Consider the following 18,317-nt stretch of genomic DNA (forward strand, 5'->3'; position numbering starts at 1 on the left):
TAATGCATGAATAAAAGATATTAATGAGCAATTAAAAGATATGAAAGTTATTTTCTGCTGTAAAAAAATATAAATGATATAATTTTTATAATAAATATAAATTATAATGATCATTGATTAATATTTGTCAAAGTATTAGAGCTTTTACATATGATATTTTAATATATTTATTTACTTATTTTGAAATCAAACTAACAAATTCAACAAATAAAAAGAATTATGAAAGTTTATTGATTCGGTTATATTTCAAATTTTTATTATGAAAATCATACCAATAGTTTAAAATTTATATTTAGTAATTATTTTATGAGTTTATTTGATTTTATTTGATCTTACTATATAATCTTACTTAAATATGTATTTCATTACATATATTTATTTATTTATTTATTATTTTAAAAATTGTATTTAACAAAAAATTAATAATCATATATATATTCTACAAAACATTGATTCTTATATAAAATTAATTATTTATAATATAGAATTCTAAAAATAAAAGGTAAAAAAATTATATAGGACGTTAAATATTATTTAAATTGAATATTATGGATTAAATTTAATTATTAATATTATTATTTTATTAATTTTGATATTGTTTTGATGAGACACAAACGTTATTTTCTATTGTAATATATATATATATATATATATATATATATATAACATAATCATTATAATAAATATAAATTATAATGATCATTGATTAATATTTGTTAAAGGATTAAAACTTTTACATATAGTATTTTAATATCTTTATTTAATTATTTTGAAATCAAACTAACTAATTCAACAAATACAAAAAAATAACATTTTTGTATGAAAGTTTATTTATTTGGTTATATTTCAAATTTTTATGGTGAAAATTCTATCGGTGGTTTAAAATTTATATTTAATAATTATTGTATGAGTTTATTTGATTTTATTTGATAGTTACTAGATAATCTTATTTAAATGTGTATTTCCATTACATATGTTGATTTACTTATTATATTAAAATTGTATTTATCAAGAAATTAATAGTCATCGATGTAGTCATAAAAGATCAATTTTGATATAAATTTAATTTCTATTATATAGAATTTAAAAAACCAAAGGTAAAAAAGTCCTGTACGAGGTTAAACATAATTTGAATTGAATATTTTGAGTTATATTTTACTATAAATATTATTATTTAATTAGTTTTGATGTTGCTTTGATGACGTAGTCGCAAATATTTTAAATTGATAATTATTTATCCTTAATGTGCTTCACTTATGTAAATTATTATGTATGTATTGATAAAATCCATAATTTGGTTTGTTAGGTGCAATAATTGTCCCTGCTTGGTAGAGCGATCGAATCGTGGTGCTTGAGCTGCTGTGCGATTTAAAAGATTTGAGTTGCACCATTACTACTAGCTATAGCTTTTGGTAAAGCGACAAGCGCTCGGTCCTACAATTGGTATCAGAGCCAAGGTCACGAGTTCTATTCTCATTGATTGCATGTAGTGCAATTATTGGGAGGGAGATTGTTGGGTGCAATAATTGTCCCTACTTGGTAGAGCGATCGAATCGTGGTGCTTGAGTTGCTGTGCGATTTAAAATATTTGAGTTGCACCATTACTACTAACTATAGCTTTTGGTAAAGCGATAAGCCATCGATCCTACATGATTGATTTTCAGTTTATTATTCTTTAAACGTTATGTTTATATATATATGTATATGTTTTTTAAATTTGTTTCAGTTTACTTCGTTTTATATATTATGTTAATTATAATTTATTATATAAAATTTATTCGTCTAATATGACAAAAGATTGGATCATATAAATAACAAAATGATTTAAATTGTTTTTAAAAAATCAAATTTTAAATTTTTGTTATATAATTGGTATTTATGTGCATTAATTTATACATTGGGGTAAAAATAAACTAAATTGCATGGATCCTCGATGATTCAAACTCTACTTCCAAATGCTTATACTTTGATCAACCTTTTTTGTATTAGGATAAACTCCTACTCGCTACCCTTCTACGCATTACGAGAGCTAACGCAATAGCATGTAAATTACGCTAGTCAGGTAAAGCGACAAGCTCACCCGATAAAGTGTTAGAAGAATCGAACTCCTAATATTGATCAAGAGCTTACTTATTTTATCAACTCGAACCCCCACATGAATTTTTCAGGCAATCTTGATAGATGAGTAGATAGTTTTAGTGAACCAGAAACAAGCCAAGAAACCAATGGTGCCGGTGAGAACAAAAAACGCAAATGAAGCAATGAGCGCATACCCGAAATAGAGAACGGCGGGTACTGATTTAGTGAAGTTGGAAGTTTCTGAAGTAGTATGCAGCATAAAGGAAGAGGTAGAGTGCAGATGAACCAGGTCAAAAATGATATCCACCACCACAAGTAGTCTTCTCTGCCGAGCTGGTGATAGTTGTGGAATATATTGGTTGTGGCACTGGAGACAATAAGGACGAGGAATGCTAAGAAGAGGTATCCTAAGTTGCAATAGAACTGATGTGAGGATACTACAATGAATGGGAGCATGCCTCCCAGTCCCATTAATATGGTTGATTGGGTTCATGAACCATTCTTTGGTACGATTCTTCAATCACGAAAAGTAAAAGCACTCAGAAACAAAATCATACCCTCGATTCGATGAAACGAAAAACGTGTTTTGTCCCGATCTTTTGAAACAAGCAACTATTTTATGATATTCACATCTAAGCTATAAAGTTAGTAATAAATATTTACGACTGAAACAATTGAGAATCAGACGAACTTTCAAAGAACTTGTCTTTGACAATCCATATGAGATCAATCAACAAACTCCACAAAGAATAAATCTTTGATAAATTTGATTTTTAAAAACAAAGCAAAAACCTTGAAAAGTTTTGAGAGAAAACTCAAAATATTTTTGTATAAAATCAAGATAATTGTTTAATAATCATGAAAATTCGTTTATATGCTCTGTACATATAGAAAAGATACTCAAAATAAGTTACCAAATAATCTAGAATTCTAAATTAGGTCAAAGTCTAAAATTCAAGCAAGGCAGCGTGCTCGGGCAGTAAGATTTGACCGCTCGGGCACGGAGGGTTATGTAATTCATCATCTTGTACAGTAAGTGTGGCGCTCTGGCGGTAGGATTTGACCGCTCGAGCACGGAGGGTTCTGGAATTCGTGGCGCCAGGGCGCAACTTTTTACCGCTCGGGCGCGGAGGCTTCTGGTCTCCCTCATCATTTAACACCTGAACAATGATCATATGGCTCTCATACTCACTTTCATGCATCACGAACCCTTCGAGAAAAGGATTTGCCCTCGAATCCTGTTCATCACCAGGCATTAGCACGCCACACTCAATTAGATTCATATCATACTCTACTTCTTAAAAAAGATTTGTCCTCAAATCTTGGCTAACTACACAAAAACAAAGCACGTTAGTAATAAAAACAATTAAATTATCAACATGCTTACTTTAAACTCAGGTTTGTAGGTGCTATCGCCTCCGTGCTCCATCAACGTTTTGAACCATAACTTCATTGTTGTCTTCACTATCAACTCATCAACTTCAACATACACCAAATAACGAATGACACAAAATGATAAAACATCATTAACTATCACAAATATCAGATTCATCTCCTTCTGAGACTTAGTTAACACAAAAATATATCCATACATGTGTACAACCATAGTTCACTAGGTATATGAATTATCCCATGCAATATATAAGACTTTAGCCTATAAGCTATTTTCCTATGAATTATCCCATGCAATATATAAGACTTTAGCCTATAAGCTATTTTCCTATATGTAATGCGTGTTTCACAATCCCACTCAACATATCGCTTCATATGCAACCAACACATATATTCATGCAATATGTCAATTATCAAGTCATTACAATACTCATCACTATCACGTAATTCATGCAATGAATATAGAATGAAAAATTTATTCTCTTTAGATATATATTCATCATGAATGAGAAATTATCGTATTCAATTATGCACCTTTCAAAATCATCACCAACCGAATATAAATCATGCAAAAATGAAACACCAAATGTGATATCTATGCAATCATTTATCACATCACAAGAATCTAAGTCTAATGCATATAAATTTTTGTAGCCACCAATTCCCCCCAATTTAGCAACTCGTGAGACATCAAATGCAAGAATGTTTAAACTCAATGCATTAAACTTCTCATAACTCTCACACCCATAAAACTTAGAGACAAAAGTAAAGATACAATCATCTCTATTAAAAACATCCTTTTTAGAATTTCCTCTAAAATCTTGAAAACAACACAACAATTAAGGTAAGGAATCAAATTATACATCTTATATGTTGCGCTGGCAACTAACCTTACCTCATCTCGATTGCTCTCAAATTCATATAGACCATCCAATTGCATTCTCATACTATCAACACTTGCTCACCTCCTCATCATGACTTTATCAAAATCCTGCAAAGCAGAAATAATCATGCTCGAGATTGAACCGGCTATAACATCACAATGAGAATAAACAACTTTGTACAAAGGTATATGAAAGGACTTATGCAAAAGTAAACAACTCTCGATCTCACTCTTTTGGGCCATCAAATTATTTTTCTTTTTCTTTACTTTGGCCTTTTTTCTCTTTCTTTTTCTTCCCTCTCATCATTTTCTTCTCTTTTTCTTTCTATGATCATCTCACTCTTTCTTTCGACCATATCTTTTTCTAAGGTCGTCTCACTTTTTTGAACGTTTTTTAGGCCTCATCTCTTTTTCTTTTCTTTAATTGGTCCTCCAATATTTGTTTTGGGGACAAGGAAAGTAATACAATCGGTTCTGTGTTTAGAATAAATGAGTACATATTCTTGAAACTATCATGTGTCACTTTCCTATCACATTGTCAAGGTCTACCCAACAAGATATGACAAGCATGCATTGACACCACATCACACAATACATCATCAACATACTTACCAATCGAAAAGAACACCAAAACTTGCTTGTTTACTTTCACTTCTACACAGTCATTCAATCATTGTAACCTATATAGTTGGGGATGTTTTAAAGTAGGCAAATTCAGCTTCTCTACCATCTCACAACTAACTACATTGGTACAAATCCCTCCATCTATAAAAAGATTGCAAACCTTTTCGTTTACAAAGTACCTAGTATGGAAAAAGTTCTCCCTCTGATTGGTTTCCTCCTCCTCGACTTGGCCACTCATGACACGCCTCGTCACTAATGCTTCACCTACAACTGCTTCATACCCCTCATCAGAATCATCCAACTCAGACATCTTATCAATCTCATTATCATCATCATCATCTCTATCACTCTGAGATTCACACTCTCCATAAGCATTCATTATCATTACCCTCTTTGTTAAGACATTGACTAGGATATGGTCAACTCCTTGACACCTAAAACACTTGATATCTGTAGAACGATTAATAGGAGTTTCATATTTATCTTGCACCCCTTGTTTAGGCACATCTTGCTTAATTTCTGTTTTGGGCTTGGCTTCCCTCTTGCCTTCTTCATGTGTAGCAACGTTGGAATGCCAAGAGTTGATGCACTCCACACTTGGGTGGTGCGGCCAACTTCTCTCCTCTTGTTTTTTTGCTCCACCTTTATGGTCATTTGCACAATCTCGTTTAGATCCAAGTAGTGTCGAAGCTCCATTTGGTCTTGAATCTCCCTGTTCAAACCACAAAGAAAACTTGTCATCATCACCTCATTATCATCCTCAATATTCGTCCTAATCATGACTACTTCCAACTCCTTATAATAGTTCTCGACACTTCTCGTACCTTGTTTCAAGTTCTGCAACTTCTTAAACATCTCCCTATAGTAATGGTTGGGTACAAACCTCTTCCTCATGACCCTTTTCATCTCATCCCAAATTTTAACGGGTCTCTCAATATATCTTATCCTAGTAATCACAATTTGATCCCAAAAATGAGAGCGTAGTCTAGAAATTCAACCACCATCAACCTAACCTTCTTTTGTTCGGAGTAGTGGTAACATTCAAACACAAACTCTATCCTCTTTTCCCACTCTAAGTATGCCTCCGGGTCAGATTTCCCATGAAACGATGTAATTTTCGTCTTAATACTACTCATATTATTATCCTCCTTATTCTCATCATTGTATCTACCACGTACGACTTCTCTTCTTCCTTTACCAAACCCTATATCTCATACGTTCCTACCACAATTCTCGTTTTGGCTCTCCTCGTCTCCACCCAAATCATATTCATCCCCGCCTTCTCCTCTACCCAAATATGTAGGCTTAGACTTATTCCCACTAGTACTAACTTCAAGCTTATCCAACCGCTCATGTAATGGCTCCAACTCGGTCTTCATCAACCTACTGAGATGACCGAACAACGCCTCCAATTGAACCTTAGACAACCCTTGGTTCGAACTATCTCCTACCTCCCTCTCCATTTTCCTATTGGATATTGTACCTGCAAGAAAACGTTAGTAGAATAACAAAATATTCATCACCCGAATCCTCACAGTCACTCCAAAGAAAATGCACTCGTCTTTATTTTTTAATCCTCTCCTCACTTCAAATACTCACATGTCACTCCAAAGAAAATGCACTCGTACTCAAGTACTTACATGAATTCAATGAGGCAAAACTCTGATACCAAACGATACGATTTTTCAATCACGAAAAGCAAATGCGCTCAGAAACAGAGTCACGCCCTCGATACGATGAAGAAAAGAACGTTGTGTTATCCAACGATTTTATGATATTCACCTCTAAACTATGAACTTAGCAACAAATATTCACGACTGAAACAATTGAGAATCAGACGAACTTTCAAAGAACTTGTTTTTGACAATCCGTATGAGATCAATCGACAAACGACACAAAGAATAAATCCTTGATAAGTTTGATTTTTAAGAACACAGCAAAAGCCTTGAAAAGTTTTGAGAGAAAAATCAAAATATTTTTGTATAAAATCAAGATAATTGTTTGATAATCATGAAAATTCGTCTATATGTTGTTTACATATAAAAAAGATACTCAAAATAAGTTACCAAATAATCTAGGATTCTAAATTAGGTCAAAGTCTAAAATTCATGTAAGGAAGCGCGCTCGAGCGGTAAGATTTGACCTCTCGGGTGCGGAAGGTTCTGAAATTCATCATCTTGTACAGTAAGTGTGGCGCTCAAACGGTAGGATTTGACTGCTCTGGCGTGGAGGGTTCTAGAATTCGTCTTCTTGGCAGTAAGTATGGTGCTCGGGCGCGACTTTTTACCGCTCGGGCGCGGATGCTTCTGGTCTCTCTCATCATTTAACACTTGAACAATGATCCTATGACTTCCATACTCACTTCCATGCATCACGAACCCTTCGAGAAAAGGATTTGTCCTCGAATCTTGTTCATTACCAGCTATTAGCATGCCACCTCGATCATATTCATATCATTCTTGCTCGGGTATTTTCCTCAGAATTTCGTCGATTTTTACTGGACCCTTAATGGCGGGTTTCTTGAACCCTACATAGCTACCTACAAAAACAAGTGGAACGTAGACACCAAACCACTTAAGGACTAATGCAAACATGGCCCCAAATGAGATGCTCCAGATGATTCCTCTCCCCCACTTAGAGCATTCAAGATGAAAAAAATGACAAACACTGTTCCAGGGAACAGGAACGATTTTTAAGAATACATCTTTTCCATTCCGTTCCATGGAACACTTGGTAGAGACTAGCTGAGGTGTAGCCTGCAAACAGGCCCATGAATGCCCAAAGAGATAGCGAAGCTGTCATCAACTCCCCTCGGTTCCAAGGAGGAAGGAATCCAAGTGCAGTGAAGACAATTGTGACTAGAATCGTCCCAAAACACTGAACACCGGTGCCAGTATAAACACGGCAAATCTGAGTTTGTAAGAGGCCTGAAAAAATCACCACGAACTAATTTCCATCCAGTTTTTTCATCTTCTTCTTGAGCTTCCAATTTGTCGTACCGGGAGACATCATAAGGCATAATATCTGCCACCATTACCGAAGGAAGAATAACAGCAAACCACGAAATTAAGACTGATAACCAATGATTCTAACTATCAAGCATATACAGATAGGTATCCAATCTAGAAGCCCATTGATCTCACTCTCCTGAAACTTCACGTCATAGGTGAAAATAGTTTCCTTCTCATCTTCAACTTCTAGACGGAATCATTGCCAGTTACAGTGCAGTTCGTCAAACTAATTTTACCATCCTTACACTCATATTCATGCTTAACACCGAATGGTTTGACTTCAAATCCTACAATTTAGCAGCATCAGTTTCTTCATCCTTGTGATACTTTATCGTGAATGTCAAATGGTTGTTGATAAAATACTCGTGCTCTGGTTTTCCACCATACTGCACTTTCACTCCAACCGGGAAACCATGTTGATGCACCGAGTAATCCGTATAAGATCTGTTTGTATGGCATATCTAGAGGGAGATTATACAATATAATGTTCACCCAGTATTGTCATCAATCCTCTGTTTCAATTCCTTTGCATCTTTGGCATTAAGGATAGTGCGACAAACAACATTGCACATTTTTGGTTCTCACTTCTTGAACTTGTAGGGAGAGATCGGAACGAGAACACTACTAAGAAATATTCCCCTAGATTCACCCTATGGTCTACAATTTTCTTTGGTATGCAGTAAGGGAGAGAATACTAGGAATATGGAAGTTGAGTTTTCACTGAGGCCAATCTCTGCACTTTCACCGTCAGAGGATCCTCCTGGACAAAATCTTTATGACCGGCGCCGGGAAGATATAAGCCGTGAAGGACGAACATCAGGTAGCCACCTGCCAAGCGACAGAGGTACATCTGAATCGTGCCAGGCAGTCTCTCGAAGAAATTCATTTTTCATTCAGTTAAATGTCAAAAATCTGATAAAAGATTGAATTTCTCTCTGTGTGTATATCATAGAAGGATTGGGGAAGAGGAAAGAAAAGGAAACTAGAAGATAAGCAAGAATCCTAACAGAGAGAAAAACTGGAAGATACGTAGCTTTGTTCAACACATTCTAATCTGACATTTTCCTTGAGTTATTTGCGGATTTTTCCTATGCAAAATATATTAAAAACAAGCTAAATACTAAACAACAAAGTGGGGAAAAAATTTGATTAAAAAAGTCCAAAATTGTAAATACATTAGGGAAAAAAGATAAGATTAGGTAGTGTCCATGATGAGTCCACAATTTGTGATCACCACTTTGGAGTGAGGTCTGTTGAAGCCTCTTTCTGCTATGTTGAAGCCTCTTTCTGCTACCACAGCCCTTTTGTCTCCTATCAGCTTGGCCACCCTTTCCGCATTAAGCAAAGATTAGATAAGAACAGATAAATATTTCAAGTATACTCAAATTTAAAACAAGATAACACACATTCTTGAATTTTTGCTCAGCATGGATTTTCTGTTTAAAATTTTGAACTTTCAGATATCAGCAGCGCACATCTAGGGCACATTAAAATTTCAGCAGTTACACTTGGATTCATGAAAATTTCAGAGCAGTTGCTATGATCCCACACTAAGTTTACGAGATATCGACTAAGTCTAGAGTCTTTACAAAGAAACGACTACCTGAAGATAGATCTTCATTGGACCCGTATCCATAACATGACATATATTTGCATTATAGATTGGATTAAGTTACATAAATCAAATACTAATAGGTGAATAAAAATTGGAGTATTTTGTTTTTTTAACTTGATCAACTGTTTAATTAAGAAAATGAGGGATCGGAGGTTATTTTACAAATTTTCTCGTAAAAATTGTAACAGCCGTCACAATCATCAATTTCTCAAGGAGCCTGCTATGTCGCGCGATCTTAATCAGCTCGACCAAAGATCATAAGATTGAAAGGATATACCATTTAGAAAGCTAGTTTTTTTGGATTTGAATTTACTCTAGCGTATGACCTAAAGGCTCGTACAAAATTCAGAGGCATGAATTCTAGCCAAGCTCGTGTAACTACTAAATTTATTGTCAACATAGTTGGAACTAATTGAGTTCAAATCTTAACATATTGCATATATATACATACTTACATTACATATATATGTGTGTGTATACAATATGATTGTCTTTAGAGAAATATGCCTAAAATGCTTGGAGAATTTGGAGGTTAGAAAGAGTACCTAAAGTAAGGAGAAGATGTATTGTCTTTAACAGTTTCAACTCTGCCAATCCTCTCAACAACATCCATTCCTTCAATCACTCTCCCCACCACCAAAGCAGAGGCATCCAATTCCGGCGAGTCCTTCGTCGGAATCACGAACTCCGTCCCGTTCGGATCCGTTCCGACTTCGTCTTGACCGATTTCCAGCTTCCCTTCTGTCGCAACCAGCGACAGCTTCGGAGGCGGTTTCAATGGATCCCTCACAATAATGCTCACACTTTTGGCCACGTTCTTGGTCCCTACACAAGAACCATTCTGTTTCTCCAATTCGTCCACTAAACCGTCGAGTACCGGCAATTTACTCCCGGTTTTCCTGGCTATCTCCGCATCCCCACCGTAATATCGAAGCCCACCATGTTGCACGTAGTTAGGCATGATTTTTACGAACTCTTTACTGCGGTAGCTCACGCCCCCTGCCCCGGAGACAAGACCACTAAACCTGGATGACCCAGATGGGACAACGTCGCTGTACAGTCCAATCACGATTCTGCCAACAGGCTCCCCATTTATGGACACATCAAGAAATGCTTGCTTTCCCGTTTCTGGGTTTTTATCCACGCATGGAACAATGGCCTTATCCGGTGTAATCACCAATGTTTCTGCTCGAAGTGGTTGCGGGTTGAGAGGGTCCATCATGATTAGCAGCAAGGACGAAAAGGTTAAGTCCCGGCGGAGGATTGGATTGGGGGGAGTTTGCGTCACAGGAAACTGAAGTGGCTTCAGGGGAAGCTGGTGGATTTGACACAGAAACCGTGATGAAGAATGCATTTGCGGATCTGATCGATTTCTTGGCGATTAGCAGAAGAGAAAAGGTGGAAACTTGTTGCTGTGTTTTGGATTGGATGAGGAAGAAAGCAGCTGCAGTTTGTATTCGTTTCGTGGCATAAAATTTTGTCTGGAACCTTGTAGTGCAGACAGCAAAACATTCAATATTTATTTATTAAAAAATATTATAGATTACTTGAAAAAACATTTGTCTGTGCTGATTTATTGTTATTGGCACATATATTATTTATGTATTAAACATATTTTGATATTTTACAAAATTATATTTAATATTAGATTGAGTGATATGTTTTTATAATTATGAAAATATAAATAAATAACTATTCATAAATAAATATATATTATAAAGAAAAAAATTTAAAAATATGATTAAAAAAACTAAGGAAAATTATGGAAAAAAGATCAATGAAGGGTGGTCAAGAATAAAATTGTATGCATTAAATAAAGTTGAGTTGTGTGAAATATAATTTTGAATTTTTTTAAAAAGATTAAATCAAAATATAGTTATTATTAAAAGCTCTTGTTTTATTTATAGTATAGATATATGGTATATGATCAAACAAAATAAATCAATTTTTCACATCTATATTTGGTTCACAAGATTTTTTAGTCCTGGATGGAAACTTTGTTGGAGAAAATATAAATAGGCTTGGGAATAAACGAGTTTAGATGATCAGATGAACAAAAACGAGTATGATAATCGAATTTTTTTCTTTAAAATGTTATTGTTACGTCCCGGTACTTACAACTATTGGCAAAAAAATTTCAACGTACAACGACTTCGATTTTAAAATAATAACATTAAAAATTTTAAAGTCATACAAACTTTAAATTATTTAGAATGCTATTAATTTGAAATTTAAAAATCTAAATTCAAGAATTTTTTTATTGTAAACTTAAATTTAAGGGCAATTGTATAAAAAATTGAATCAAGTTTCAAATTTAATTCTAAAATTCGGATTTTAAATGCACATATTAAAAATTCAAATTCGAGAGTTGATATCTTGCAATTTCATATTTTAAGAGAAAAAACTTAAAAATATTTGCATGCAAAATTAAAATACAGAGAAAAGAGGGGAGAGAGAAAATCTGTGTGCAAAATACAATGGCGGAGCTAGCTCAGGCGATGGTTTTTTTTTAATCAATTTATGGTATTTTTCTAAAAGGTTTATCAAACTACTGTGATTTTAAAAAATTTATCAAACTACGTGAAATTTAACAAAAAAAATTATAAATAAATGCAATGTATTATATATATTTCATAATTTATATATACACACAAAAATGATGTAACAAAAAATTTATATCTCGAGTCCGATTTGGTGAGTCACTTCAATGTAGTTCTTCATAGATGATAATTCTATAAAATGAGAAAAGACGTGAAAATGTATATTGGACATAAGAGAGACATCTATTTATAGATGTTAAAGAGTGCTTGACAGGCTTGAGCCATTGCATATTTGGCTTATTTTATTAATTAATATTAATTTATTGAACCTTCTCCCATCAATTATAATGTATATAAATAATATATAATATAATAAAGTGATATATATATTTCATAAGTTCTAAATGCATACAAATATGATGTAACCAAAAATTTATATCTCAGGTTCGATCTGGTAAGTCAAGTGATTCTTTGTTGGTCAACTTGAGTTGAACGTATCTTCGGTGGGTTTTTTTAACTCCTAAACGTTATTAACACACAATTTAATTAGAGTTAATTAATCAGAGCAGAAACAATTTAAAATTTTCATTTAACATTACCCCAAAATGTGACAAATGTGACTATAATACTAAAAATAATATATAATAAATTCTCGTCGTACATCACATTATAAAACATGTTGACACAATTAAATAAATATACACAAGCATCTCATATTTCCAGGACATGTTACGATATATTTATAAATATACTGAGATATACACTACCAAACAATCTCAAGTCTGATTTCCTCCAAAAGTATCATCTCCAGTCTTTTGTATCTGTCAGTGTCCATACACAAAAAACAATAATAGTCCCCTTGGGGTGAGCAAACATCCCTTATGAAAGAACAATGCACGCTAATAGAGTTGCAATTAAATGAATTCATTGATTGAAATGAATATTTTGACTATGTCGATTGAGTTTTGGTATTAATATCTTAATTGTAGATCACGCTACATTGACTGGAGGCGAAAAATTGAGGTATGTTACGACTGAATAACACACGACGAATATCTGTATCATATAATATATGCTTGATTGATTTGACTGAAAATATGTGTCTATATGACTTATTTGTTTAGTTGATGTACCATACACGACATTCATGATTGGTATATCGATATATAAAATAAATATTTTGTTAACACACATAATTTTATACATATATCGATACATGACATGCACGTTGAGCTATGATCCTTGGATACTTTTTGTAACGTCCCGAAAATTTGAAGGGTCACGTAAACCACGTACATGCAAATTATTAAATTCTTTGGTATTTTATTAAATTCTTTTAAAGCATAAAATGTATTTTTATTTTATTAAATTGTGTTTAATTATTTTTATACATTTTACGCATTATTATTGCATGATAGGATTTAATTCATGAAATTTTAAAAGTTCATGCACTATGATTTTTAAGTTCATTTCGCGCTCAAACGAGGATCGGAGACCGAGAAATTTTCAAGAAAATTATTTTTATTACACGATTAATTTTTATTAATTAATATAAGATATTTTAAAGTTATTTTTCAATAATTGAGATTTATTGGGTATTTTTAACCGCATTATTTTTATTTTTAACGGTACGCGAATTTTATCGAATCAGGGAACTTTTTGAGGGTGGCTAATATTTAAAAAAAAAACTTTTCAACACGAAATATTTTTCGAGAGTATGTTTGGATTTAATGGGTCTATTTTTAAATTTATTGAGCTTAAAGCTCTTTTTAAATTTTTAAAAGTCCATTTAGGAACCATTATCTTATTAATTAAATAACTAATAAATACCTAAGGACCTACTAAACTTAACACTACCCTCCCCACCAACCGGCACCCCTTCATTAAACAATATCCCCTCTGTATTCTTCATTTCCAGCTGAAGTTTCCGTCGGTGTGCTCTTGTTCTTGCAAAAGAAATCCATCCGGGTCTCCCTCTTCTCGTTTTGTTCATCAAATTTCTAAGGCACTCCACGTACTTTTATTTCTGCATCATATACGCTATATATATGCTGTTAAATGTTGCTCTGTGTGTGAAAATCTCGATCTAACTCCATGCTTGAAGATTTAACGGGTTGGCTGCATTTTTCCATTTTCTGAACTATAACTCACGCTTTGTTTTCTGTGGTGCAAGGGGCTGCTGTTTTTAGTTGTTTAAGGGCTGTACTTGGTGTCAAGGTGGTGTTTTGGGGTTTAGAATTGTTGCTGGTGGTTGCAAGATGATTAGCCGAGAGGAGTGCTTCAAGGGGATAGCTCGTTTTTTTGGGATATTTAGCGTGCAGAGGTAACTAGCAACACCAGGACCTAGCCGAGCCTTAGACCAGATCCTGGTGGGTCTGAGACAAGGCTTGAAAGGGTTCAACACGTGCTGGAACCATCTTTAGGCGCGGTGTGCAGAAGGTAGGAAATAGGCTTCGGGTTAGACGCTTTGGGAAGACTAGCGGTTGTGGTGAGTTGCTGCTTACATGGGAGGTTAGCCGTGAGTTCATGAGGTCCAGTAGGGTCCTAGAGTGGTCTTAGTGTGGTCGAGTCATGGCTGGTCGTAGGTGGTGCGGTCTAGGTTGGTGAATAGCTCGAGTAGGTGCATAAGCTTTAAGTTGGGTGGCTCGCTGAATTTTTCCAGTAGCTGTTCCAGGAGGGTTCAGGTGTTTAAGAGCTCGGTTTTAGGGTTGTTAGGACCTTTTAAGTGTTTTTAAGATATGCTAGAGCCGATTCGGGTTTAAATCGGGACACCGGTCCAAGTTTTAAAATAATTCGGTTAAGTTATGAAATGAGCTCGAGTTTACGTCTAGGAATGATTATAAATAAGTTTTTGGATATTTTAAGTAGTTTGTTAAGTTTCGGATCAAAATAAAGAGTTTTGGATTTATCCGGGATTTAGTCGTCGCACGAAACGTTAATTAAATGATTAATGGAAACGTCTAGATTTAAGCTTAATAAAATTATGAGAAATTATATTTAAGCTCAAATAATTATTATAAGTCTAAGTTTTTAATTTGGGAATTTTATGCTAAGTTTTGGTTTAATTCGGGAATAAAACGCATTAATATGTTATATCTAAAGATTAATTTAAAGGTCATCGATTTAAGCCAAATAAAAATATGAGAAAATTCATGTAGGCTTAAATAATTATTTGGGACATGTTAGTGTCAATGGAATTAAGAAAATGTCAAAAACATGGAATTTTACGTATAGAGGCAAAATGATAATTTTTGGGTTTCTAGGGGCAAAATGGTCATTTTGCATCCAGGATGAGATGTTGGTCCTGGCAATGCCCTGAGCACAAATTTATGATATTTTAAATGTTCATGCATCATGATCACGATTTTAAGATTTTATAAAAATATACGTCGCATGCTTGGATTTAAGAAAAATTGCATAAATTCAAGATTTTTATAAGTGATGAAAATGATAATGTTTTGAATGATGGGAATTAGTTGTGGCTATCGAAGTATATGTAAATGGTTAAGACGTATATGTAAATGCTGATGATGAGGCCTAGGCCCAGTGGATGGGTGATCTTGTCACTGATGTCCGACAGCCGCCGGGTACCGCGGTTCTATGTATGATGGATCCATCGTAAATGATGATGTACGATATTCACCTCTAATGAACTGAATTCACCAATGATAAATGATTAAAGATGAATGATGAATGATGAACGATGAACGATGAATCATAAATGATGAATGATGAACGATGAATGATGAACGATAAGTGATAAAAGATGAATGAGGAATGATGATTAACGATGAGTTGTTTTGACACGTCATGATTTTACACGACACGTTCATGTTACATTTTTAAATTTCATGAAAGGTATGTTGAGTATGGTATTTTTCACTGCTGTGTGCTATGTATATGTATTTGCTATTAACGATGCAGGTGTGTTGAGTCTTTAGACTCACTAGGCGTGTGTGATCCAGGTGAGCTTAATGATGAGGAGACTGGAGGTGCCGAACTCTGAGTAGGCAGACCTGGTGCGGTGACATGACCCGAGGACCACAAGTTTTTCCGCATTACGATTTATGAGATTGAGAGGAGATGCATATTTTCATACATTGATGATTTTAAGATTTTTATTATTTTATGTTTTCGTATGATTATGGATGAGTTTGGTTAATTTAAATTGCACTATTTTTACGGTAAGATAATTACGATTATTTTAAATGTTATGTCGAAAATGCGAGTTTATATATATATATATATAAATATTTCCGCATTTTTTTAAAAATGAGCGAGACGTTACACTTTTATATCATTGGATTTTGATTTGGGGTTTGAAGCACGATGCTATGTTTGGTATCACTGTGGCCCTTAAAAACATAGTAATTCATGGCCCATATAATTGATTGATTGAGATTTGGGATTTGATAGCGCTTTGTCGACGCTATCATATGGATATACCCTTATATTTGACTGAGGTTGGTGTGCCAGCTCGAGCATTGATTTGAGAGCGATTCGATTAGTTTCGATACTTGCTCAGTTGATGGGTATTTGACCTGATATATCCACGACATGCATGCATTGTATATGTAAAGTCTCACTCCTTTTTAAAATTCTACTGGACATTTTTTTTTCCTTAAATAAAAGCTCGCATTTTCGAAATATCATTTAAAATAATCGTCTTTATTTTACAATAAAAACATCACAGTTTAAAATGACCAACATCAAACGTAAACGTAAAGGAGTAAAAATCGTAATAGAAAAATATAACATTTAAAAAAATGATCTTAAATATTTGTCAGTAAAAATAGCGCAGTTTAAAATAACCCAACTCGTCTAAAATCATACGTAAACATAAACGTATAAAATTCTTAAAATCATCAACGTATGAAAATATTCACATCTTCTCAATCTCATAAATCGTAATGCGGAAAACATGTGGTCCTCGGGTCGTGTCACCTTACCAGGTCTGCCTACTCAAAGTTCGACACCTCGAGTCTCCTCATCATTAAGCTCACCTGCATCACACACGTCTAGTGAGTCTAAAGACTCAACACACCTGCACCGTTAATAACAAGTACATATACCTAGCACACAGCAGTGAAAAATATCATACTCAACATATCTTTCATTAACTTAAAAGCATAATGTAAACGTGTTGTGTAAAATCATGTCATGTCAAAGCATGTCATCTCATATCATCATATACGTAAACATATCTTTAAAAATATCTTTCATGAACTTAAAAGCATAATGTAAACGTGTTGTGTAAAATTATGTCATGTCAAAGCATGTCATCTCATATCATCATATACGTAAACATATCTTTCATGAACTTTAAAAGCATGAACATCAACGTCTCGTGTAAAATCATGTCGTGTCAAAGCATGTCATCTCATATCATCATATACGTAAAAATATCTTTCATGAACTTTAAAAGCATGAACATCAACGTCTCGTGTAAAATCATGTCGTGTCAAAGCATGTCATCTCATATCATCGTATGAGTAAACATTTTCTTTTTTATTGAATTCAGTTCATTAGCTGTGACTTTCGTATCATCATGTCAGTCGATGGATCCATCTGCGTGTAAACACAGTACTGGGCGGCGGTGACACCAGCGACACTCTCACCCGTCAACTGGGCCTTGGCCTATCATATCATCATATCATGTCAATGAAATACGATCGTCGGGCTCCCTCTAGGGCCTTCTCCCGTAAACGGGCTCCCTCTGGGGCCTTTTCCCTCACGATATCTCCAATCATATCATCATGTCATCGTGTCATCGTGTTAGTCACAACTAAATCACTTCCTTCAAAACGTGTCATCATATTCATCACTTAATAAAATCATAGCATATACGTAATTTTTTCTTTAAACCAAGCATGCACCGTATTTATCATAAACATGATGCATAAACATTTAAAACATGATAAAATGTGCTCAGAGCGCTGTTAGGACCAAAATCTTCCCAGGTGCAAAATGACCATTTTGCCCCGGAAAACCCAAAATTATCGTTTTTCCCTTAGACGTAAAATTTCACTTCTTTGACATTTTCTTAATTCCATTGACTCTAACATGTCTCAAATAATTATTTAAGCCTACATGAACTTTCTCATATTTTTATTTGGCTTAAATCTATGACTTTTAAATTAATCTTTAAATATAATCTATTAATGCGTTTTAAT

At 34.0% G+C, this 18,317-nt stretch overlaps 1 protein-coding gene and 1 pseudogene across 1 annotated transcript; both read right to left on the minus strand.

The window, feature by feature from the left end:
- Nucleotides 1-7,220: 7,220 nt before the first annotated feature.
- LOC142530069 (transmembrane 9 superfamily member 9-like) lies at nt 7,221-8,875 on the minus strand (annotated as a pseudogene).
- A 77-nt stretch (nt 8,876-8,952) lies between these two features.
- LOC142530070 (peptidyl-prolyl cis-trans isomerase CYP26-2, chloroplastic-like) lies at nt 8,953-11,109 on the minus strand. The gene is made up of 2 exons (XM_075635834.1): nt 10,150-11,109; nt 8,953-9,317 (listed from the first exon to the last, which is right to left on the minus strand). Exons 1-2 carry the CDS (start codon nt 10,956-10,958, stop codon nt 9,185-9,187), a joined length of 942 nt encoding a protein of 313 aa, XP_075491949.1. The 5' UTR covers nt 10,959-11,109; the 3' UTR covers nt 8,953-9,184.
- Nucleotides 11,110-18,317: the final 7,208 nt, after the last annotated feature.

This window comes from Primulina tabacum, chromosome 16 (assembly GCF_025594145.1).
Source record: "Primulina tabacum isolate GXHZ01 chromosome 16, ASM2559414v2, whole genome shotgun sequence".
NCBI classification, from domain to species: Eukaryota; Viridiplantae; Streptophyta; class Magnoliopsida; order Lamiales; family Gesneriaceae; genus Primulina; species Primulina tabacum.

Excerpts from the sequence above, each read along its gene's own strand:
- LOC142530070 (XM_075635834.1), bottom strand. The coding sequence starts at position 10,958 with ATGCATTCTTCATCACGGTTTCTGTGTCAAATCCACCAGCTTCCCCTG. Across the intron at positions 9,318-10,149 it reads ACATCTTCTCCTTACTTTAG|GGTGGCCAAGCTGATAGGAG; the intron begins GTACTCTTTCTA and ends TAATGCGGAAAG.